General features: G+C 60.3%; 1 protein-coding gene across 2 annotated transcripts in view; it reads right to left on the reverse strand.

Annotated features, from left to right (window-relative positions):
* KCNH1 (potassium voltage-gated channel subfamily H member 1) overlaps window positions 1–23,825 on the reverse strand; it is a 65,632-nt gene that overhangs the window by 40,267 nt on the left and 1,540 nt on the right. For both annotated transcript variants that reach the window (XM_060178378.1, XM_060178377.1), the window contains exons 2-3: window positions 5,433–5,556; window positions 2,725–2,831 (exon numbers count right to left, since the gene is read on the reverse strand). In XM_060178378.1, coding sequence (XP_060034361.1) covers window positions 2,725–2,831; window positions 5,433–5,556 — 231 coding nt within the window. The remainder of the gene's footprint in view (window positions 1–2,724; window positions 2,832–5,432; window positions 5,557–23,825) is intronic.

Here is a 23,825-nt window from a genome sequence, read left to right on the forward strand (position 1 = left end):
GGGCAAGGATCTGGGGGAGTGGGGCAGTGGGCAGGGGTCTATGGGAGTTGGGGCAGTGGGCAGGGGTCTGGGGAGTTGGGGCAGTGGGCAGGGGTCTAGAGGAGTATGGCAGTGGGCAGGGGTCTAGAGGAGTATGGCAGTGGGCAGGGGTCTGGGGAGTTGGGGCAGTGGGCAGAAGTCTGCGGAATTGGGGCAATGGGCAGGGGTCTATGGGAGTAGGGCAGTGGGCAGGGGTCTGGGGAGTTGGGGCAATGGGCAGGGGTCTGGGGAGTTGGGGCAGTGGTCAGGGATCTAGGGGAGTAGGGCAGTGGGCAAGGGTCCAGAGAGTTGGGGCAGTGGGCAGGGGTCTAGGGGAGTAGGGCAGTGGGCGGGGTCCGGGGAGAGTAGGGCAGTGGGCAGGTGTCTGTGGGAGTGGGGCAGTGTGCAGGGGTCTGGGGAGTAGGGCAGTGTGCAGGGGTCTGGGGAGTTAGGGCAGTGGTCAGGGGTCTGTGGGAGTGGGGCAGTGGGCAGGGGTCTGGGGGAGTGGGGCAGTGTGCAGGGGTCTGGGGAGTTAGGGCAGTCGTCAGGGGTCTGTGGGAGTGGGGCAGTGGGCAGGGGTCTGGGGGAGTAGGGCAGTGGGCAGGGGTCTGTGGGAGTGGGGCAGAGGGCAGGGGTCTAGGGGAGTAGGGCAGTGGGCAGGGGTCTGTGGGAGTGGGGCAGTGGGCAGGGATCCGGGGAGTTGGGACAGTGGGCAGGGGTCTGTGGGAGTGGGGCAGTGGGCAGGGGTCCGGGGAGTTGGGGCAGTGGGCAGGGATGGAGGCCTTCTCAGGGGAACTAGAGGGTAATAAGCTTCCCTCCCATCAGGTCCTCTCTGGGGGAGGCCCCTCCATGGAGAAGGCTGCATCTGCGTCACAGACCCTCACTCTGCGTCCCAGAGTCCTGTGTTCGGAGCTCTGGAATCTCTGAGGCCAGGCGCTGAGTCACGCAGATTATGCCTCCTCTGTGGGCACAGGAGTGGGCATGCCACTCAGACTTCTCATACCTACCCGCCTCGTGCCTGTTTGCTGACCTGTCCAGTGGAAGGGCCCAGAGGGGTCAGATGTCTCTCTGCCCCACCTCACCCACATACAGGCAGAAAGGTGAACAGCAGAAGCATCTTCCCGGGATGGCGCTGGGCACCCGGTGGGCACGAGCCCGTTTGCATCTTTTGCTCCCGGCCTCGTATGTTAATCGCAGTGACTAATGAAGCTCAAAATCTCCGAGGCAACGCACGCACGCACGCACGCACGGCTGTTTGCTGGTGCACCTGCCAGATTAGCATTCTGTGGCGTGTGTGCATGCGTGCTGGCCTGGGCCCGGCCTCCCAGTGACCTTGAACTTGCCGCAGGGCTCTGTGCCAGCTCATGCCACAGAGGGAGAGGCCCTGCCGGGAGGAGCAGCCACCCTGAGCCCCGTCCCGGGTGGAAGGACGGCAGAGGGCCACACACCTCCTGCACTGACCCCATGGTCCAGCGGGCAGTGCCCTGGGTCAGTGTCTGCACGGCCCCCCAAACCCATCTGCTTTACCAGAGCCCAGAGCTGCCCTCTCTCCAGGGCTTTCGCCCCAGACCTCCCCACGGCACCTCTAGCTGCCACCACTAGGAAAGAAAGGTTCTCACCAGCCATGCGTGCGTGCGTGCGTGCGTGCGTGCGTGTATGTGTGTGTGTGCGTGTGTGTACGCATGAGTGCGTGTGTGCATGTGTGTGCGTGTGTGTACGCATGAGTGCATGTGTGCATGCGTGTGCATGTGTGTGCATGCGTGTGCGTGTGTGTGTGTGTGTGTATAACTAGCGGCAGCCATGTACACAGAAGAGACCAGCACATCCTTGGGGCCGTCTCTGGTGCCCAGTGTGGACACCGCCAGAGGCAAGCGATGCACACTCACGTGACCTTGAAGTTGTCTTTAACCACTTAGGCCAGACCACAGGTAGCGGTAACGGCACCCCACCCTCACCCGCACACAGCCCCTCAAACAAGCCGCCTTTCACTCTGACCCCAGGAGGCCCTCAGCTCCATTCTGGGCAGGGGCAGCCTCTGGGTGAGCACGCAGCATGAGAGCACCCCACCTGAGCCCAGCTTCCCTGTGCTGGTCTCCTGACGCAGGATAGAGACCATCAGCGAGCACAGTCTCCAGCCTGGGGGCGTCGCTCCCTGCAGGCCAGGCAGCCGGGCCCTCGGCCTTCTGGAGCAGCACACAGGCCCTGAGCCCCGCAGAGGGCTGCCCCACACGTGTCCTTGTACCTCGTGCCCCTCCAAGCTACAGCAGGACGGCCAGCTGAGACTGCGGTTTGCACAGTCTGCCCGTCCACGGGCCTCCCCACCCATCCCACGCGTGAGTAGGCCTCTTACGGGGTTCGTGGGACCATGGCCAAGACAAGCACAGGAACTAGCAGGGCTGACTTCCTCTGCTCCAGAGCCAGGGGTCCCAGAGACCCTCAGAGACCCTCAGCCAGCCCTCCCCAGTCACCTGCTGGGCAGGGCATATGGGGCCCCGTCCCTGCATGGGAGGGGCGGAGATCCCCAGGGGCCTGAAGGCAGCACCAAGAGCACAGCCAGGGAGGACGGTAGGTCTTGGCGGGAGCCACCAGGAAGTCTGCTCCCCTAGTGCAGGCAGCCCGCCAGCACCCAGGGCCGCTCCCCCACGGCCTCGTAGTGGCATGCACGCGGGCGCGGGCCTCTAGCAGGCCCCGGCAGGTCGCACTCACTGTTCTTCTTGTACATGAGGATCTCGAAGGAATTCATCTCGTAGTTCTCGAAGGTCTGCCGCACCTTCTCAATTGTGTCCTTGTCGGTGAGCTCCCCATACATGAAGCTGCCAATCAGACAGAGGGCCGAGTCAGATGGGTGTCTCACACAGCACGGCACGGCGCGGCGCGGCACGGCACGGTGCGGCACGGCATGGCACGGCACGGCACAGCACGGCACGGCACAGCACGGCACAGCACGACACGGCACGGCACGGCACGGCGAGAGGCCCAACCCTGTGTGTGCAGCACTGGCGCCAAACTCAGGCACACGCACACTCACAGACACACTGAGGACTCCTGCGAGGGTGCTGCTCTGCTCCCTGAGAGACATGGGAACACAGGGGACACGTGGCACCAGGGGGGCCTCAAGGTTTTGGTGTCTCTCCCTCTGTATCTGTGTGTCTTTCTGTCTCTGAATATATGAGGGAGAAAAAGGCCCAGAGCAGAGACTCCAGAGACAAAAATCAATGAATCAATGAATCCCACTTGCAAGGGGTTCACTTCACAAGCGTTGAAACAGGTCTGCAGATGTCTATCACTCTCTCTCTTTCTCTCTGTTTCCCTCCTCTCTCGATTTCTCTCTGACTTGTCCAGTAAGATGGAGAAAATGGCCAGGAGCAGTGGATCTGTAGTTCCGGCACGGAGCCCCAGAGTCAGCCTGGAGGCCACTCTGCACGGAGCCCCAGAGTCACCCTGGAGGCCATCTCTGCACGGAGCCCCAGAGTCACCCTGGAGGCCATCTCTGCACGGAGCCCCAGAGTCAGCCTGGAGGCCACTCTGCACGGAGCCCCAGAGTCACCCTGGAGGCCATCTCTGCAGGGAGCCCCAGAGTCAGCCTGGAGGCCATCTCTGCACGGAGCCCCAGAGTCACCCTGGAGGCCATCTCTGTACGGAGCCCCAGAGTCAGCCTGGAGGCCATCTCTGCACGGAGCCCCAGAGTCACCCTGGAGGCCATCTCTGCAGGGAGCCCCAGAGTCACTCTAGAGGTCATCTCTGCACGGAGCCCCAGAGTCACCCTGGAGGCCACTCTGCAGGGAGCCCCAGAGTCACTCTAGAGGTCATCTCTGCACGGAGCCCCAGAGTCACCCTGGAGGCCATCTCTGCACGGAGCCCCAGAGTCACCCTGGAGGCCATCTCTGCAGGGAGCCCCAGAGTCACCCTGGAGGCCATCTCTGCAGGGAGCCCCAGAGTCAGCCTGGAGGCCATCTCTGCACGGAGCCCCAGAGTCACCCTGGAGGCCATCTCTGTACGGAGCCCCAGAGTCAGCCTGGAGGCCATCTCTGCACGGAGCCCCAGAGTCACCCTGGAGGCCATCTCTGCACGGAGCCCCAGAGTCACCCTGGAGGCCATCTCTGCACGGAGCCCCAGAGTCACCCTGGAGGCCATCTCTGCAGGGAGCCCCAGAGTCACCCTGGAGGCCATCTCTGCATGGAGCCCCAGAGCTCAGCCTGGAGGCCACTCTGCAGGGAGCCCCAGAGTCACTCTAGAGGTCATCTCTGCACGGAGCCCCAGAGTCACCCTGGAGGCCATCTCTGCACGGAGCCCCAGAGTCACCCTGGAGGCCATCTCTGCACGGAGCCCCAGAGTCACCCTGGAGGCCATCTCTGCACGGAGCCCCAGAGTCACCCTGGAGGCCATCTCTGCACGGAGCCTCAGAGTCACCCTGGAGGCCATCTCTGCACGGAGCCCCAGAGTCACCCTGGAGGCCATCTCTGCACAAGGCCTCAGACGTGACTCTTCATTGGGCCACCATGGTGAGCACCACGCTCAGCTGGATACTGGGGCCTCCCTGGCTGGCTCTGGCATTGGGGTCCCAGCCCCTTCAGAAAAGCCCTGCTGTTCCCTTAGGAACCCTGGTCCCTCGCCGGCCCACTCAGAGATGCTTCTGTCTGTCTGCTTTGTTCTGGGTGTGGCTTGGCTTGGCGTGGTTTGGAGTGGTGTGGCCTGATGTGGTGTAGCGTGTGGTTTGGTATGATCTGGTGTTCCGTGGTTTTGGGGGGTGGGGTGGTGTGGTGTGGTTTTGACCAGAGCCGTGCTCAGTGCCAAGGCTGCCGTTAAGCAAACGCATGTCCTGTGCTCTACCAGTGTCCTCTCTCCCGGGAAGAGACGCCTTCCTCCGCCTCAGTTCCCTTGCCCACTCAGGCATCTCTGCCTTGGGGGTGTGCTCTTCACCCACAAGTCGCGGGATCAGGTGGCGGAGCTGAGCTTTCGGGGGAAGGGAGCTCACAGACAGAGTGGAGAGGCAAGAGCAGAAGAGGAAACGCAAAGCACAACTTGGACTGGGCTTGCCGTACTGAAACAGCACAGGACTCGGGGCGGGGGCGTTCAGGTCCTGGCTCCTGAGGGAGGACCTCGGCTGGGGGTGAAATGTTCTGCAGAAAGCTGAGTTTTACCCCTGTACCAACCATATTTACTGTAGACCATTAATCTCCCAATAAATTTTTTTTTAATTTAGAAAAATGCTATTTCCAAAAGGAGGCGAGCTCTTCTCTAAATGAGTAGCAGGGAGCATGACACCTCTAAGGGCAGCAAGTCCCCCCAGTCAGGGCCCCTCCCTGCAGGTGTCCCCAGGGAGCCCCGCCCCTGCAGGTGTCCCCAGGAAGCCCCATACCTGCAGGTGTCCCCAGGAAGCCTCGCCCCTGCAGGTGTCCCCAGGAAGCCCATACCTGCAAGTGCTACTTTTCTGCATCACCTCTGCCCGGTGGTAGCCGGAGAGCTTGCAGAAGCCGTCATTGCTGTACACGACGGGCCAGTCCACTATCTGGGCGTTCCCCAACACAAAGTTCGTGTCTGTTTAAACACAAACAAAAAGGCACATCAGGCAAAAGTAAAGGTGAGATTCTGTGGTTTAAAAATTCAGTGGGGGGGGGTTAGAACAATGGTTCTGCAGAGACGCTCCTGCCTGAGGCTCCAGAGTCTCAGGCTTATCCCTCGCACCAGCACAACCAGAGCTGAACAGTGCTCTGGTAGGGGATAAAAATAAATAAAATAAAAACTAAAAACCCAGCGCACAGGCCCAGGTGTGGCCGGAGCAGGAAGCAGGGAGGGGCCTGGCAGGAGTCGGGGCCAGTCAGGGTATAGGGGTCTGGAGCAGGGACTCTGGAGCAGGACTCTGGAGCAGGGAGGGCCTGGCAGGAGTCGGGGCCAGTCAGGGTATAGGGGTCTGGAGCAGGGACTCTGGAGCAGGGAGGGCCTGGCAGGAGTCGGGGCCAGTCAGGGTATAGGAGTCTGGAGCAGGGACTCTGGAGCAGGGAGGGCCTGGCAGGAGTCGGGGCCAGTCAGGGTATAGGGGTCTGGAGCAGGGAGGGCCTGGCAGGAGTCAGGGCCACTCAGGGTGTGGGGCCCAGTCTGGAGCAGGGACTCTAGAGCAGGACTCTGGGCCATCAGCCTAGAGCTGTCCAGATACTGAGGCTCTCGGCTCCAAGCGGCCTGCAAGGTGGCAAGACCGTTGTGCTTAACCAACCTCCAGGTCCCGCGGACCCCGAGCAGCCCGGCCATGAGACACTGCCAAGTCCTGACTCCCCTCACCATGAAGATGGGGTGCACCCTGCTTTTCAAAAGCTCGCCCCATTCACTTTTACAAAGACCTACATGACTTAGTGCCATTTCCACTAACAAGAAAGAATCCACAGTGAATTTCCATGTTTACAACAAAAGAGGAAAAGAAAAACAGGACAGGAGGGACAGGGAGACTGGGGACAGGAGGGACAGGGGGACTGGGGACAGGAGGGACAGGGGGACTGGGGGTCAGGAGGGACAGGGAGACTGGGGACAGGAGAGACAGGGAGACTGGGGACAGGAGGGACAGGGAGACTGGGGGACAGGAGGGACAGGGAGACTGGGGACAGGAGGGACAGGGAGACTGGCGTCAGGAGGGACAGGGAGACTGGCGTCAGGAGGGACAGGGAGACTGGGGACAGGAGGGACAGGGAGACTGGGGACAGGAGGGACAGGGAGACTGGGGACAGGAGGGACAGGGAGACTGGGGTTCAGGAGGGACAGGGAGACTGGCGTCAGGAGGGACAGGGAGACTGGGGACAGGAGGGACAGGGAGACTGGGGACAGGAGGGACAGGGAGACTGGGGACAGGAGGGACAGGGAGACTGGGGACAGGAGGGACAGGGGGACTGGGGACAGGAGGGACAGGGAGACTGGGGGACAGGAGGGACAGGGAGACTGGGGACAGGAGGGACAGGGAGACTGGGGACAGGAGGGACAGGGAGACTGGCGTCAGGAGGGACAGGGAGACTGGCGTCAGGAGGGACAGGGAGACTGGGGACAGGAGGGACAGGGAGACTGGGGACAGGAGGGACAGGGAGACTGGGGACAGGAGGGACAGGGGGACTGGGGACAGGAGGGACAGGGAGACTGGGGGACAGGAGGGACAGGGAGACTGGGGACAGGAGGGACAGGGAGACTGGGGACAGGAGGGACAGGGAGACTGGGGACAGGAGGGACAGGGAGACTGGGGACAGGAGGGACAGGGAGACTGGGGACAGGAGGGACAGGGAGACTGGGGGACAGGAGGGACAGGGAGACTGGGGACAGGAGGGACAGGGAGACTGGGGACAGGAGGGACAGGGAGACTGGGGACAGGAGGGACAGGGAGACTGGCGTCAGGAGGGACAGGGAGACTGGGGTTCAAGAAGGTGGAACCATGGGTTCAGGGCTGGCTCTCGGCACATCGCTTTCAGGGTGAGTACAGACTGAGCTCCTGGCCGCATCTCTGCCTTTGCTGGGTGCTGCCTTGGTCTGAGCTGGGTGGTTATTTTCGGGGACCCAGGGACCTTCTGCCTGTTTCCCACATCAATGGCAGTAACTTCCTCTTTGCTTCACAGACTCCCAATCCTTGAAGCCTACATACAGTCAAAGCGTGGACTGCTTAACCATGGCCCATTTCTGCACTGAACTTCACTGGCTCTGCCCTGTGGACATACTATGTCTTCTCCCAGAGCGAACAGGAGATGGTGCCTAGAACCAACACAGTGAAGCAGGAAGGTGTAAATGCTGGAGTCAACGTCACAAAGCTGGCCAAAAGAGGGTGATGCGGCCAGACTGGAAGGAGGGGAATTGGCTCCTGTGAGTTAAAAGCTGAGCTGAGGGTGCTCACCAGATGGCGCCCAAGGCTGTCAGGGCTAGAAACAGCAGTGTGCGCGCTATTTAAAGCCGAGGCAGGAACCGTCAGAAGCAGCAGCTAAACTTAGTGTGTGGTTTGTCCGGGGGGCAGGATGATCGGTTTGCTACAAGCCCCTGTTTGGTTTTATAAATCGTGAACATAAGTTACTCTGCTTTAAAAAAGCATACTCTTCATTTTTAATGAGTCTAATAAGAAAATGCCGACGTATTGACCAGGCGCTTTATTGCTAAACACGAGAGCTGGTAACGGTCAGGCGGCAGACGTCACTGCCGGCTCTCTCACACACACACTCTCAACCTTCTTTAAAAGAGTCTGCGACTCCTCAGCTCTGCTGCCAGCCACAGTGCCTCCTGGCAGACCAAGCCCAAGCCGCCCCTTGGACTTCAACAAGGAGACAAAACACAAGGAGATGTCACCTGGGAGGTGGCTCAGTGGGTAAAGCACTGGACTTGGAAGCATGAGGTCCTGAGTTTGGTTCCCAGAGTGAAGTTCCAAATTCTTTGTTTTTTTTGCCCCCAGGTTATTGCTGGGGTTCGGTGCCAGCACTACAAGTTCACTGCTCCTGGCGGCCATTGTTTCCCTTTTATTGGACAGGACAGAGAGAAATGGAGAGAGGAGGGAAGACAGAGAGGGAGAGAAAAAGACAGACACCTGCAGACCTGCTTCACCGCCTGTGAAGCTTCCCCTGCGTGTGGGGAGCCGGGGGCTCGAACCTGGATTCTTATGCAGACCCTTGTGCTTTGTATTATGTGCGTTTAGCTGGGTGTGCCACCCCCTGACCCCTTGATTCTTTCTCATTAATAAATAAACAGATGTTTTTTAAAATAAAATCCAGGAGGAGACACAGGAGGGGAGTCCTGTGCCAGTGCAGAGCATGCACCTGGAGGGCTCTCGCCACAGGATCAGATTCTGAAGAGCTTCTGCGAATCTAGACCAAGCAGAAACTGCCAGCCTGGGGACCCACAGTCCTTTGCCAGCACAAGACAGATGGGGCAGAAGCCACCTGCCATCCAGCGAGTAACCCAGCGCAAAGCTACCTGCCTCCGACGGAGAGGAGTCCTCACCGGCCTGCGGCTCCTGGGACACTAGGAGAGGAGCTTCTCGACTCCTTTGCTATCTAAGCCCCAGGAAACTGACCTGCCGGTGATGTTCCAGGCGGGAAGGGGGGCACAGAGTGCGGGATGCTCACCCCCAGCCTCACCGAGCCCACACAGGGAGACCAGGTCCCAGGGCGCCGCGTGAAGGTGCAGTCACTGAGCCTGGCATCAGCCCGGGTGAGCACACTCTCAGCAGCGTCCGGACACGGACACGGACACGGAGTGGGGTTTCTGGCCCCAGAGCTCGGGCTTTAATCGGCCTGCTCCACATGCCCCTGAGTCTCTCTCAGGCCGCTCCCGCCAAGCCTCTGAAACACACTGGGCACACACGTCAGGTGCAGCCAGTCCCCGGGTCCCCGGGTGAGCTGGAGAGGTCCGCAGTCTCACTTCAGCCGGCCCCCTCAGGACATGGCGGGGCCTGGGGAGCGCTGGCAACAGGCTGCACTGCCCCACGTGCTTGTGCCGACTGGGGAAAGGCACCGCGGTGCACACGCAGTGCCCAAGTGCCAACCCGCCGCTGCAGACGAGACGGTACCGTCCAGGGGCCAGGGGTGAAAGAGACTGGGGTGAATGCTCAGGGGAGGAGAAGCAAGGAGGCCGAGACAGCCAGGGGGCTCTGCTCGCGTGTGGGGTGGACTTGCAAGAGTAACAAACAGGAGCGACCGTCTGCCTGCCTCTGAGGGCCCCAGAGCTGGGACAGCACCAGCACCAGGGCGGGCAGGGCCTTGGAGGGGGTGTGGTGGCTCCCGCACCATGGCCGCTGTGCAACCAAACCTCAAGGCCTATTCTAGAAGCCACTGCTGATGAGCTTGTCGTAGAAAGAAGAGAAAACAGGTGCTTGGGGTCTGAAGAGGACCAGCCGGCGGCACCCCTTGCCACCAGGTGACCGTGCCACATGCTCTCAGAAGTGAACTGGGCTGTGCTGAGATGCGGTGAAGAAGCCCTTTACCGCAGGCCTGACAGCAGGGCTGGTGCTGCACTGGTATGGGGGGGAGGGCACAGGGCACCTGGCAGGCTGTTTACAGGGTGGGGGCTAGCACCTGGTGGGGCTGTTACAGGGGGGTGGAGAGGGGGCAGGCAGGGGGCAGAGTGCCTGGCAGGGCTGTTATGGGGTCAGGGAGGGACCTGAGTGTCTCCTGTCAGGACCCAGGACTCCTGCCAATGGGTCTCCTGCCCTGCACCGCCCTGCCCTCCCTGTGGCCCCTCACACCCACCCTGCCCCAGCTTCTACAGGGGGCCACGTCTTCCCAGGCTACGTCTGTACTTCCAGTTCCTCTGCCTGGAAGTTCCTCAGAGGCTGCTTTGGGTCTGAGCTGGTGACCCAGGTCTCCAACAGCCCCACCCTCAAGTGCAGAAGAGGAGAGGGGAGTCTGGTGTGGGGAAGGGCCTCACCGCTGCCTTGGGGTCTCGCAGCGACCTCTGTGCTATGGTGCTGACCCCACGTGACCGGACAAGGAGCCAGTGGTTCCCAGGCACCAGCTGCTAGAGGCTGGAAAGACACTGGTGTTCACAAAGCCCAAGCCGGACACCAAGTGGGGTTCACCGCAGGGCAGTGAGGGCTGGGTGGCACAAACTCACGGGGCGGGGGGTGCACTGCTAGGTTGGCCAGGGTGCCAGGCTCTGCTCATCCAGGAGGAAGGTGCCAAGCAGAGGGAGCCCGCATACCAGAGGGCCACAGTGGCCAGTGGACCTGGACTGTCACCAAGACCCAGGGAGCTCAGTGAGCAACAGGCCAGCGCCAGGGCCCCAGAGCTCACGCAGGCCTGGCCTCAGCCCACAGCCCTTGGAGAACAGCAAGGGGCTGAGGAGAGCTGGAGTCTGAACCCATGAAGGTCTGAGTCCCCCACGGTGACTCCACCAGCAGCCGGTTCAGGATGTCCAGTGGGGGTGGCTGGCCATGAAAGTAAGACCTGCTAAGTCAGATGAGAAGCCCAAGCGGGTGGGCAGCACTCCCGCTGACAGTGCCAGGCTCTGAGGGGGCGCCAGGGTGGCAGCTGTGTTCAGCCAAGCCAGCTTATCCCTGCAGGTGGCTGGCAGTGTTCCCCACGGTTGGCAGTGACGAGCGCTCTGGTGAAGGGACAGACTCCATGGCCAGATGGAGAGCCATGCTTTACCCAGCCAAACACAGGTGACGGCGGGGTTACTCACTACCTTCTAAATCTAGCTGGCAAAACCGTCCTTTGAAGTCAAGCAAAATGGGTTAGGAGAGTCACCCACCCAGGGTCAAGAGCTCAGAGCAGCACTGTTCCCAGAACCTGTCTGGCCCAGATAAGAGATCTGGAGTCAGCTGAGAAACATTAACATGTCTGCACTCTTCACCAGTGAGCAGGACATCACCACCACCACCATCACCACCACCACCATCACCACCATCATCATCACCACCACCATCACCACCACCACCATCACCACCACCACCATCACCACCATCATCACCACCATCACCATCACCATCACCACCATCATCGCCACCACCACCATCACCATCACCACCACCACCACCACCACCACCATCACCACCACCACCATCACCACCACCATCACCACCATCACCAACACCATCACCACCACCATCACCACCACCACCATCACCACCATCATCACCACCATCACCATCACCACCACCACCATCACCACCACCATCACCACCACCACCATCACCACCACCATCACCACCATCACCAACACCACCACCACCACCATCACCACCACCACCATCACCACCACCACCATCACCACCACCACCATCACCACCATCATCACCACCATCACCATCACCACCATCATCGCCACCACCACCATCACCACCACCACCACCACCACCACCACCATCACCACCACCACCATCACCACCACCACCATCACCACCACCACCATCACCACCACCACCATCACCACCACCACCACCATCACCACCACCACGATCACAACCACCACCACCACCATCACCACCACCACCATCACCACCACCATCACCATCACCATCACCACCACCATCACCACTACCATCACCATCACCATCACCATCACCACCACCATCACCACCACCACCATCACCACCATCATCACCATCACCACCACCATCACCACCACCACCATCATCACCACCACTATTACCATCACCACCATCACCACCACCTACATCACCATCACCACCATCACCACCACCACCACCTACATCACCGTCAATAACACCATCATCACCACCACCTATTTTCATAATCACTCAATCATCTAAAGCTCTAAGCAGGGGCCGACGATGATGCTCTGGCTGTGAGCAGTCAGGAGAGGGGGGTCTCCTCTTGGCTGGGGGACAGTGGGCCTTCTGTTCTGTTCAGGCCGTCAACTGATGGGCATTGGGCAGGGCGACCTGCTTGGCAGGTGGCCACTCACTGCTGACAGCATCTAGATACACCCTGACAGACACCAGACGAGGGCACCCCGCAGCCCGGTCAAGTTGGTACGCAGAACCACTGTCAGACGCGCCAAGCCCACACCTCTTCACCATGCTGCCAGTGTGATCATCTCTAGGAGTTGCGGGGGCCGTGCAGGGGTGAACCCAGAGCCCCAGGCAGGCACGGCAGTGCAGAGTGCCCCCCACCACGTCCAGCACTGAGAGAGAGAGAAGAGGCAGACAGGGGAAAGTGAGGAGAGATGCCACCATGCACAACCCCCACCCCCGTGTGCTGTCCACGTGGTGCCAGTGACCACACCCAGCGGCTCTGCCCACTGAGCCACCACTCCCTGATGCTTGGAAGACTTTCACTGGGCCAACATGTCTGCCACACCAGAAGGTTCCACAGAGAAGAGGAGGTGTCCACCCACCCCAAAAAGTGTGCTCTAAGGAATAATATCTCCACCCCTTCCCCTGCCCTGGGCCTCTCCTGGTAGACCGGCCAAACTCCGCGTCACAGTCAGGAGCAGGAGCGGCCCTCTGGGGTCTCAGACCCCTGTGACAAGCAGAGGCCACCTGCCACGGGCCCCGCCTGCCCCTGCTCTGTCACGGTCAAAGGTCAGTGGCCCGTAGTCCAGCTCCACATCCAGGCTTGAGGAGGGAGGGAGACGGCATGCAGGCCCTCACCCTGACTGGGCTCCTGCCCACGGCGCTCAGCTGCGTCTGAGCCGGGAGGAGCAGGGGAAAGGAGCTCCGACAACGGACGAAGATCCCCGTCTGTGGGCGAGGACAACCAGAGCTGGGGGGGGGGGGTCCCTCTTACTCTGTCTCTCTCATTCCCTGACTCAAAAAACCATCGAATCCCTTCTACCTGTGCACCTATGCCACCTGGAGCACACTCAGCTATCAGAAATAAGGGGGAGAGAAAGAGCATAGACAGAAACAGAAGCCTTAGCCCCCCGTCCCATACCCCCGCATGCTGCCTGGGCTCGAACCCGGACCACCACACACGGCAAAGAAGGCACCTTCCTGTTGAAATATCTCTTGGGCCCCTTACATTTTTTTAATGAAAGAAAGTGAGAAACTGGGGGTCAGGCAGTGGCATGCTTGGTTGAGTTACACACGTTACCAAGCGTAAAGACCCAGGTTCAAGCCCCCAGTCCCCACCCTCCAGGGGACAGCTTCATAGCAGTAAAGCAGGTCTGCAAATATCTACCTATCCGTCTTCCTCACCCCCTCTCAATTTCTGTTTCTATCCCATAAATAAACTAATTAAAATATTTTCAAAGAGAAAGATGTTGGGGGCTGGGCAGTAGCGCAGCGGGTTAAGTGCACGTGGCGTGAAGCGCAAGGACCGGCATAAGGTTTCAGGTTCGAGCCCCCGGCTCCCCACCTGCAGGGAGGTCGCTTCACAAGTGGTGAAGCAGGTCTGCATGTGTCTTTCTCTCCCCCTCTCTGTCTTCCCCTCCTCTATCAATTTCTTTCTGTCCTATCCAACAACAACTACAGCAATGACAACAAAAACATTAGTAACAACGATAAGCAATAAGGGCAAATAAAAGGGGAAAAATAGCCTCCAGGACAGTGGATTTGTACTGCAGGCACCGAGCCCCAGAAATAACCTGCCCTGGAGGCAAAAATATATAAATAAAAATTAAATTAAATTTTAAAAAAGAGAAAGACGTCTAAAAGTGTCTAGAGTCTACAAGGTGTGGTGAGACTTCCACTGCTGAATGTGTGGGCGGCCTCTGCAGGCAGGCCGGAACCCCCCTGTCGGCACCCAGAAGGAGCCTGCCTCTGAACACCTCTCACCAGAACACACCCACTGCCCTGCGGTGTCCCGAGAGGCGTGAGGGCCCAGCATCGGCCTCCGTCCTCGCCTCTGATACTGATTCTCCAGCACCGTCCTCCGGGCCGCCCTGCCCCGTGAGCTCGCAGTTACACAGTCAGTGCACACACACTTTCCACTGGGGGTTGGCACAATCGGTCAAGCCTGCCCCGCAGACCTGAGGCCCCTCGCAGCCCCGGGGCTCCGGGGGCAGGCGTGCAGGACCGAGCCCCGTGCTCTAATCAGTGTGTGAGCCACACCGAGCCTACTGTTTGCCCATAAAGCACCACACAGAGATATTCTCAAAAGAAATTATTAGAAAATTACTTTTCATCATAATTACTGCAAATAACTAAGGAGAAACTATCTAAAGCGATGTCTTTGAAAAGTGACTCAGTCTGGGCGTGACGCAGTGAAAGCCTCGCACGCAGCGGCCCCGCCAGCACCACTCCTCGGGAGGCCACAGAGACAGCCCGGCAACATGGCCCTCAGGGCTCGGGGCGCGGAGCCAGGGAGAGAGCGTACCCCTGACCGTTGGAAGCCGCAGTACTGCCACCAACCACACCGGGCAGGGCTCCTGCAGAAGTCAAGTCCTGGCAGAAAGAGTGCCCGTGGCACGGCACGCGGCGAGAGCGAGAGGCTCGTCTGAGCGCTGGACAAAGATCGGCAGGCAGCGCTTTGACCCAGAACTAAAGAAAACCGCGCTGGGGGTCACCAGAAGGCTGGAGGGGTCAGGGGAGGCTGAGAGGCGGCACAGCCAGCGGGATGGACCCCACACAGCAGCCTCGGCCTCTGTGGGCCAAGCCGGCAGGGCTCGGCCGGGCTCAGCCTCACGGTGGTTCCGGGAAACCGCTAAGCTGTCAGGACCTGTCTTGACACCATGCAAACGGAGCTCCCGGGGCCCCACGGTATTCGCTTTGTCTCTTGATTTTCATATCCCGCAGAAGAACACTGTGGGTTAAGTCAGTGCATTACAGTGGGGAGAGGTTTCAATCTCAGAGGTAAACCCAGTCTCCTGGTCTCAAAGGCCAGGCCTCCGCCTCCACTCCGCACAAGCTAGAGGTGTCTCCAGCCTCCAAGGCAGATGCATCTGGGGCCGGGAGGGGGCGCACACACCACAGGGCGCAAGGACCCGGGTTCAAGCCCCCCGCCCCCACCTGCAGGGGGAAAGCTGCAGGGGTAGTCAAGCAGGGCTGCAGGGGTCTGTCTGTCTCCCCTCCCATTTCAGCTTCCGTCAGATGGATCTGCTCGCAAGCGGGAGCTGAGAGGAGATGGAAAGCGGCCATGAGACTGTCAGCAGCCCAGAGACTGGGGCCTGGTGGAGCACAAGGACCCGGCTTCAGGGTCCCCACCCACTGGCCACCCCCGCGGTCAGCGTGGCCAAGCCAGTGGTGGTGCAGTGCGTGGCATCTCTCTCCTCTGCCTCTCTCCAGGAGCGGTGGAGTTGTGCGGGTCAGGGGCCTAGCAAAAACCCTGGCTACGCAGTGGTGTATCCTGCTATTCTGTTGAGCACACGCACTGCCGCACACAAGGACCCGGGTTCAGGGCCCCACTCCCCACTTACGGAGGGAATGCGCTGGAGCAGGGCTGCAGGCGTCTCTGTCTCTCTCCTTCTCTATCTCCCATCCTCCTCTCAATTTCTGTTCTATCAAATAAGTTAATGAGCCTTTCAAAAGAAACACAGATATTTATAGCTCACGATATTTTCCTAGCAAGTGACGCATTGATTTGTCGCTGAGAAGCACGCATGACGTCAGCTGTCACCGAAGGGATCGGCCCCCCAGCTGTCCCACTCCTGGTTCTGTGACCGGAATAGTTTCTTTTTGAACGCAAGCGTTGCTGGCATATTTGATATTAGTTTCCAGTGCGAGCCATGGTCTGACATTTGAATCTATGCGTGACGCAAAGATATCCCAGTGTCCCCTCCTGGCCAGCATCTGTGTCCGCACACAGGCGGTCTTGCTGCCCATGGACCCCCCACTATCCAGTGTCCCCATGAGAAGAAGCAGGTCTGAGAGGGCAGAGGTGGGCAGCAGGGGCAGAGGCCCCGACTCAGCTTCCCTGGAGACACCTCCCCCTCTGCAGAGAGCAGTCCCCAGGCTGTCACACCATTCCCAGCTGCCTCGGCTGTCACGCCACAGAACCTGGAGAACTCGTCACTCTTCCCCACATCCCTGGGAGCCGTGCTTCCTGCCTGTGAGGCTGACTGACCCCCGCCAGTTCTGAGGCGGCAAGGACGAGGCCCTGCTGAAGTCCTGCAGGCCTGGCACGGGGCCTGAGCGGCAGAGGGACACGCGGCCGGGGATGGTCCAGCCAGTCCTGGGTGGGACCTTGATCCGCAAGGGCAAAGCGGACGCTGACCCGGCCGGGGGAGATGGGCCCAACAGAGCACCACTCTGCCATCAACAAGATGGCTGTGTCCTTTCTGGAACAAAAAGGGTGGGGTGGAAGTCAACACGCCAGTGAGACAGCCCGGGAGGGGAGGCACGGCCACAGGGCAGAGCAAGTGAGTGCGGGGGAACGGCTATGGGATGCGGACAACCGCAGCAAACGGAGCGGCAGCGATGGCAAACCCAGCCGAGACCCGGTGAAAACCGCGCTGGTGGCCAGAGGAGGGCCGAGGGCACCGGAGCCGGACCCCGGGCCTCTGTGTAGGGTGGCTGCCTCCACGTGGCCCTCACTCTTGCAGGGGTGCTGGGAAGGTGGGAGAGCTATTCCCACAGTGCAGACACAGCCCTGCAGGCTGATTCACTGCTGGCGCCGGGAAGGAGGCCACGGGGTCCAGGTTCCAGAAGGGCCTGGCCAAGGAGGAGGGGGTGCCTCCATGGGTGGTGGGTGACTGGGGACACTGGAGCCCCGCTCGTCCCGGCAGGAAGGGGGGCACCTGGACAGCTGACGCCCCACTAGAGGCTTGTCACCTTCCCAAGCTGTGGAGAGGAGGAGCTGCTGCCTTGTGAATTGGCTGTTCTGGTCTCACCTCCAGCACCGCTCAATAAACCGGGGAGCTCCGACACTCAGAGTAAATGAGCTCCAGGCTGCCGCCCGGCTGTGAACAACCCCAGATCTTCCTGAACACACCCACCGAGAAGCTACGGCACCTGTGGTCAGACAGACTGGTTTTCTTTCTCTCTTCCTTTCTCCTTCCTTCCTCGCCTCCTCTCCTCTCCCAGCACGCAGTGTTCCCAGCACAGCAGGCCTCTGGCCGCTGAGGTGCCAACCCCGATCCTAGCACGGGCACAAGTGGCTCCCGCGGGCTGCCGGGGAAGTTGTGGGTCCTCGTGTCAGCACCCGCTTTCGACCCCCCTCCCCAGAGCCAGAGCCGCCACCACCTCCTCGCCTTCCTGCTGCTACCACCCACAGCCCACACCCAAGAAGCCAGTCAGGACAGTGTGGGGACCCAAGGCCAGTCTCCGGGGACACAGGGAAGGCGGGAGAAGAAAGGAGCCCGGGACAGGGGAGGCCAGCGGGCGTGCAGGCCCCAGAGCAGCAGCTAGACCCAAAATGAGTTCACCCAGTCACCCTGGGCAACAAGGGGCAGCAGGGAAGCAGGTGTCACAGTTCTGGAAGGACCCAGCCAAGGAGGGGATTGATGAGCCCAAGTAAAGAAACTAGAGTCTTGGGGCCCGGCGGTGGCGCACCTGGTTAAGCAGCGCACATCACAGCACACAAGAGCCAGGCGGTGGCGCACCTGGTTAAGCGCACACATCACAGCACACAAGAGCCCGGCTTCAAGCCCCTGGTCCCCACCTGCAGGGGAGAGCATCACAAGTGGTGAAGCAGGGCTGCAGGAGTCTGTCTCTTTCCCTTTCTGTCTCCCCCTCCCCTCTCAATTTGTCTGTCTCTAACCAATAATAAATAAAAATCTAAAAACTAGGGACTTCAATACCTAAGGAAATGGAAGAAATGGGCTCCTCCTTCAAACTGGCCTGTTTCCATGACCAGGACTGTGAGGCTGGGGGTGGACAGTGTCCAGCTCAACAGAGCCAAAAGCCGAGGGGAACGGGGACTGCATGTGTGAGCGTCCTCCTGCACGGCGGGCACTGGGGCCTCCCGGGGGCAGAAGCTGCTGAGCCCCTCTTCGCGCTCCCCGAGGCCGAGTGCCTCTCTTTGGGCCATCAGACCGTGGGCACAGCAGGACTTCCTAGGAGAGGGACAGTCCCCGCCACAGCAGCAGCGGTCAGGCAGGGCTTTTAGCCACGGCCCAGAGAGGCAGGCGGCTCTGGCTCTGAGGCGCTCCCGGCCAGCACATTAATGACTCCCGGCTGACTCAGCTAACTTGGGAACATCAGGCTCCTGCGGCCGAGGACAAGATCCAAGCATTGTCATCATCATAACGCACGTGGCGGGCGGTCTGGGCGTGAGTCAGCGCCGGGTACTGGCGTGGCCCTCGGGGCTCCCACCAGGGTCACCGCTGGGCAGGAGCTGGAACAGTCACCCCACTCCACTCCGGGAGGACTCTGCTTTGTTTTTAAGACAGAGGTGAGAGACAGAGAGGGAGAGAGATGCAGAGAGGGGTGTTGTACCTCTAGTGGAGCCTCCCTGACCCAGGTAGCCAGGCTGGAACCCAGGGCCTCCAACGCGGCTGTGTGCGCGCTGCCTGGGCCCCAGCAGAGACGCCGAGGGCACACGGCCACAGGTGAGCAAGCCCACACCTGCAGGGGAGCGCCCAGCCCAGCCAGCCACCTCCAGTCCCATGGGGGAGCCGCCTGGGAGCAGAACGGGATGCCCGTGGGCACGGGGCTTGAGGAAGCAGCCTCACCCTGGCCTGATCTTTCTGGAACTGACTGGGGGGCCCCTCACGCACGGACTCCAGACCAAGGAAACAGCTGGGGGAGCTGAGGACTCAGGCGAGGTGCCCACACAGGGAGCATGGGCAGGGCTCTCCTCGTGGGCCCTGTCACCGCAGCCACCAGACTCATGACACGGGACCCCAGCCCAGCCTTCACCTCTCTGAGTCTGTCTTTGACTCTTTCCTGCCCCCAGACACCGTGCCTCCCTGCAGCCATTCTGGCTTTAGTTTCCTTTTGCTGAAATAAGCATAAATCACTCACTTCCTGTTCCTTGTCATTTCCAGCTCTTGCGTAAACTCCGTCCCCAGGGCTCACGCTCCCAGAGTGTGCCTGCCCTGCCCTCTGCCCCTGCCCAGTCATGCCAGGCTCTGCCCTTGCCCTCTGCCTTCTGTGTATGCCCAGCCGTGCCAGGCTATGCCCTTGCCCTCTGCCTTCTGTGTATGCCCAGCCGTGCCAGGCTATGCCCTTGCCCTCTGCCTTCTGTGTATGCCCAGCCGTGCCAGGCTCTGCCCTTGCCCTCTGCCTTCTGTGTATGCCCAGCCGTGCCAGGCTCTGCCCTTGCCAAGCACAGGCTGACGGAGGGAGCACTCCTGAGAACCTGCCCGCACCCAGCTGCCCCGCCCTCACCTCATGCTGACCCTGGGGCTCGCCCTACACAACCTGACCAATCCTCCCGTGGACTGTTAAGACTGTGGGGCACAGCACGGCTTTCCAGGGGAGTCAAGGCCAAGCACAATGCCGGGGGCATAAGAAGACTTGAGGCCTCCGGCAGGGCCCACCCAGGCAGCTTCCTGCACACACACGTCCCGCATCCACTTCGAGAATGTGCAGCAGCATCAGCCACCGGGGGCTGGGGATGTCCCGCCCTCCTCCACAGCAGGACGAGGAGCAGCCGTGTGAATGTCCTCCGGACAGGACGTGAACACACTGTGTGCAGGCCTCGGCTGTCAAGAGTGCACGCCGGGAGCTCAAACCTGGGAGGCGAGGCTGGGAGGCTGCCCTCGGGAAGCGGGGCCTCGGGGAGAAGAGACAGGGAGTGCCCGCTGCAGGAGAGGGCCGGGGGGGGGGGGAAGGACAGCCGGGCACTGGGTCCCCGTCACCAGCAACGAGCTCAAGGACTGAATGTGTGGGACCGTGCAGAATGGTCGCCTGTGCTTGCTCCCGGTGGCGTCAGACAATGAAAACAGTTTGGAGAGCAAGGAAGAAGAACAAGGGCAAGCGTTTCCAAACTGGGAAAAGGAAATAACGTTTTTAGGTGGAAAAAGCCGCGAGCTTGGTCAGCCTCTGCGGTTCTGAGACTCCTTCCTTTCCGGTTCTAGCTGTGGCTGCTTACGGAGAAAGAAAAAAAAAAAAGAAAGACAGAAAGAAAAAAGCCCTGCCCAGGTCACTAGGTGTGTGAGGCAGGCGAGAAGGGCGCCCCTGGAAAAGTGGTTTCCAAAGCTTCCCACCGTCTGAGCCTGAATGGAGGGGTGGGGCTGAGGGGCTCCCCCACAAGGTGGAGCCCTGCGCAGAAAAAGCCCAGACCCCATCTTCCCAGACCAGGCCGCCCCCCAGCACGTCTGGCTCCCTGGCCTCCCAACATGAAGCCCAGGGCCGCACCGTCCATCTCGGGATGCACTCCCCCAGAGAACATCACTCGGGGACACTGCAGGGGACAGCTGGGCCTCTCTGAAGGTCACCTCACAGCACTTCTCCAGGTAAACTGCCCAGCAGCAGCGGGAGTCCAGGGGCGACGGTGGGGGCTCTGCGTCTTGGCTGCTGTGGGGTAAACAGAGGCCGGGCACCCCCAGAGGCCATCACCTGCGGCGAGGCCTGTGTGCTCTCCGATTACACCAACAGCCTGTGCCAGGCTGGCACGCTGCAGAAACACAGCTGGCTTGGCCGTCCGTGAGCAGGTGTGGGCGGTTCCTCCCACAGCGCTGCTCTTGCCGCCCCTGCGGCCGGCACGGCCTCTCGCGGACTCCGAGCGTCCAGCGTGGGTCTCCCGGCACGAAGGCGCCCTCACGGCCTGGAACTGGCCTCCTCCTCCTCCTCCTGGCTTCAGAGCAGCCTGACGGGATGCCTGCTGCCTGTTGCCCGGTAGCCCAGGAAGGAGGTGCTTCAGGGACTGCACCATGACCACAGGCGGTGCTGGAGAGACCAACACGCACGGTCACTCACCCCTGCGGCATGGACGTTCCCACTGACCCCACACAACGATCCAGAGTGGGGAGACGGCCCGCTCTCTCCCATTAAGTGTGACTCGGAACAGGTCAGGGGCGCGGCGCTGAACCATAGTCCCGGCAAGCCCAGCAAACGCCTTAGAAAAGTGAGAAGTTGAGGGGCAGGCGGGACAGGTAACTGGACACAGGGGCCTCGGACCAGGGTTCACTAACAGCACTCCCCGGGGCACACGGGGCCCTGCTGTCCGGGGCTCACTGCCGCCGGAGTCGCAGAGCTCAGTTGGTTCCAGCCGCCTTCTCCGACTCTGCCTCCCACCAGCTCCATGAGTGTGATGCTGAGGGTCCTTCACCACACAGACACAAAGCCCCAGTGAGAACCCACAGTAAGAAAAGACAGACGGGGAGCCGGGCGGTGGCACAGTGGGTTAAGCGCAGGTGGCACAAAGCGCGAGGACCGGCGAAAGGATCCCAGTTCGAGTCCCCGGCTCCCCACCTGCAGGGGAGTCGCTTCCCAGGCGGTGAAGCAGGTCTGCAGGTGTCTGTCTTTCTCTCCCCCTCTGTCTTCCCCCATCTCTCCATTTCTCTCTGTTCTATCCAACAACGACGACATCAATAACAACAGCAATAACAACAATAATAAAACAAGAATGGCAACAAAAGGGAATAAATATAAAAACATTTAAAAATTTTTTTAAAAAGAAAGAAAAGAGAGAGAGGGAGAGAGAGAATCTGAAATAGGGACATGCGTCATCTCCTTGGCTGGCCCAGAGGGTCACAGGCGTTATCCTATGAACAGCGGCCGGTCCCCTCGGCGGAGCATGGCGCTGAGCGCACTGACTGCGCCCCTGCTCTGAGGCTCTGAGCGTCAGCGCGGACAGAGAAGGCATGGCCTCTGCCTAGGGCAGAATCAGCTGCTTTTTTGCCCTGTGGTTCTGTTTTGTTTTTTTTTTTTGGGGGGGGGAGGCGTGGCTGTTCGCCAAGATGGATGTTGTTCTTGTTGTGATAACATTTTGTTTCGTGTCCACTGGGAAGTTAGACTTCTCTCGGGAATACCATGGGAGCTAGAAAGGTCGGAGCCACAGGGACTCAGCGGGGGGACACAGGGCTGGCCAGGGTCTCGTCAGCTCTGTCCTCATGTGTATCTGGGGCAAGGCTCTCGTGCCTGCGTCCACATCTCTAGGGGGTGGGGAGGAGGGTGAGCCTGGCGACACAGGGAAGGTCGGTGAGATTCCAGACTCTGGGCACAGGCAGCTCTGTGATCTCCGGGCAGGTGGAAGGGGTATGAAAATTTCTCACAGGCTGAGGCCACAAGGACCACCGGGGGCTTCCTGCTCAGACTCAGTCTCCCCATCTGTAACTGAGGGGTGGAAACGCTGCCCGGAACTGCTGGGTGAGAGGCCTGGTCAAAGGCACTGCTGAGGAAAGGACTCTTTCTGTCTAAAGCAGGCTGGCGGGGCCCAGACAGAGGAGACAATCAATATTTATGAACAGACTTCCCATCACAGTCAAACAGAAAGCACACAGATACTGTGAAGCTTTCCAATTTTTCTTTTAAATATTTTTATTTGTTATTGAATAGAGGCAGAGAGAAATCAATAGAAGTGGGGGAGACAGAAAGAGAGACAGAGAGAGACACCCGCAGCGGGAACCAGGGGCTTGAACCTGGGTCCTCGCACACTGTAATGTGAGCGCTTAGCCAGGTGCGCCACCGCCTGGCCCCACATTTTCCACTTTTTCCTGTTTGCATTCAGGAACTACTAGGAAAAGCCCCCCTCGGAACTCAAGACTTCACATTTCAAGATCTAAATGACTCCTAGAAGCTCATTCTGCCCTGCCCGAATGTTTGGTTTTTGTAGTTAAATGCTGTTGAAGTCAAGTCGCTGGAACTGACGCTGATATTAAAACGCTGGCGCTAAAAATATTCCCGGGGACGACTCAGCTGACAGTCTACCTCTGTCTGCAGAGACGCGGACACAGCCCAGGCTGGCCAGGCCGACTGGGCCTCGGCCTCAGGGCTCCTTTTGTTTTCAGCTGTGGTGTCCCTTAGTCCCAGAGTCCCTGAGAGCCTCCTACAAGCCCGGGGACACCGTGACCGCCCTGTGGGAGATCTTCCTGCCCGCCCACTTGATGCTGGAGGCTTTCCCCTGCGTAAAAGCAAAGGACGCTGTCGCTTCACTGAAGCAACTGGTGAGGAAGCTGGGTCCCTCAGACCTGCAGGCGTTCTTCACAGACCCAGCAGAGCAGCAGGCCCGACCCGAGCACCGTCTCTCTAAAGTGGTGGTTCTGGTCAAGAGCAGAGCCCCTCCCTGCCGCGGCTTCACCCAGGAGGGTGTCCTACCGCTGCTGGACAGTGATCAGCCGCCCGGCTCGCCGGCAGCAGCCGTGACCTTGCTCTAAAAGCCACGGGCTCCTCAGCCACGGGTGATGGACTGGAAGCGGGTGGCTGGGAAGCCTGACCACAGACCCCTGTTGAAGCCTGAGCCGACCCCCCCCCAGGTATCCCGGGTGCTTGATGACCCGCTGAGTATGAGTACTCGCACTTACACCACTTCACTAAAGAGACCTGCTCGGCTCTGGCAGCTGCTGGTGCTGGGGACTGAACCTGGGCCCTCTGGGTGCTGGCTCCCTGCCCTCAAACCCCGTCCTAGCTG

The sequence above is a fragment of the Erinaceus europaeus genome, chromosome 19 (genome assembly GCF_950295315.1).
Source record: "Erinaceus europaeus chromosome 19, mEriEur2.1, whole genome shotgun sequence".
Lineage (NCBI taxonomy): Eukaryota > Metazoa > Chordata > Mammalia > Eulipotyphla > Erinaceidae > Erinaceus > Erinaceus europaeus.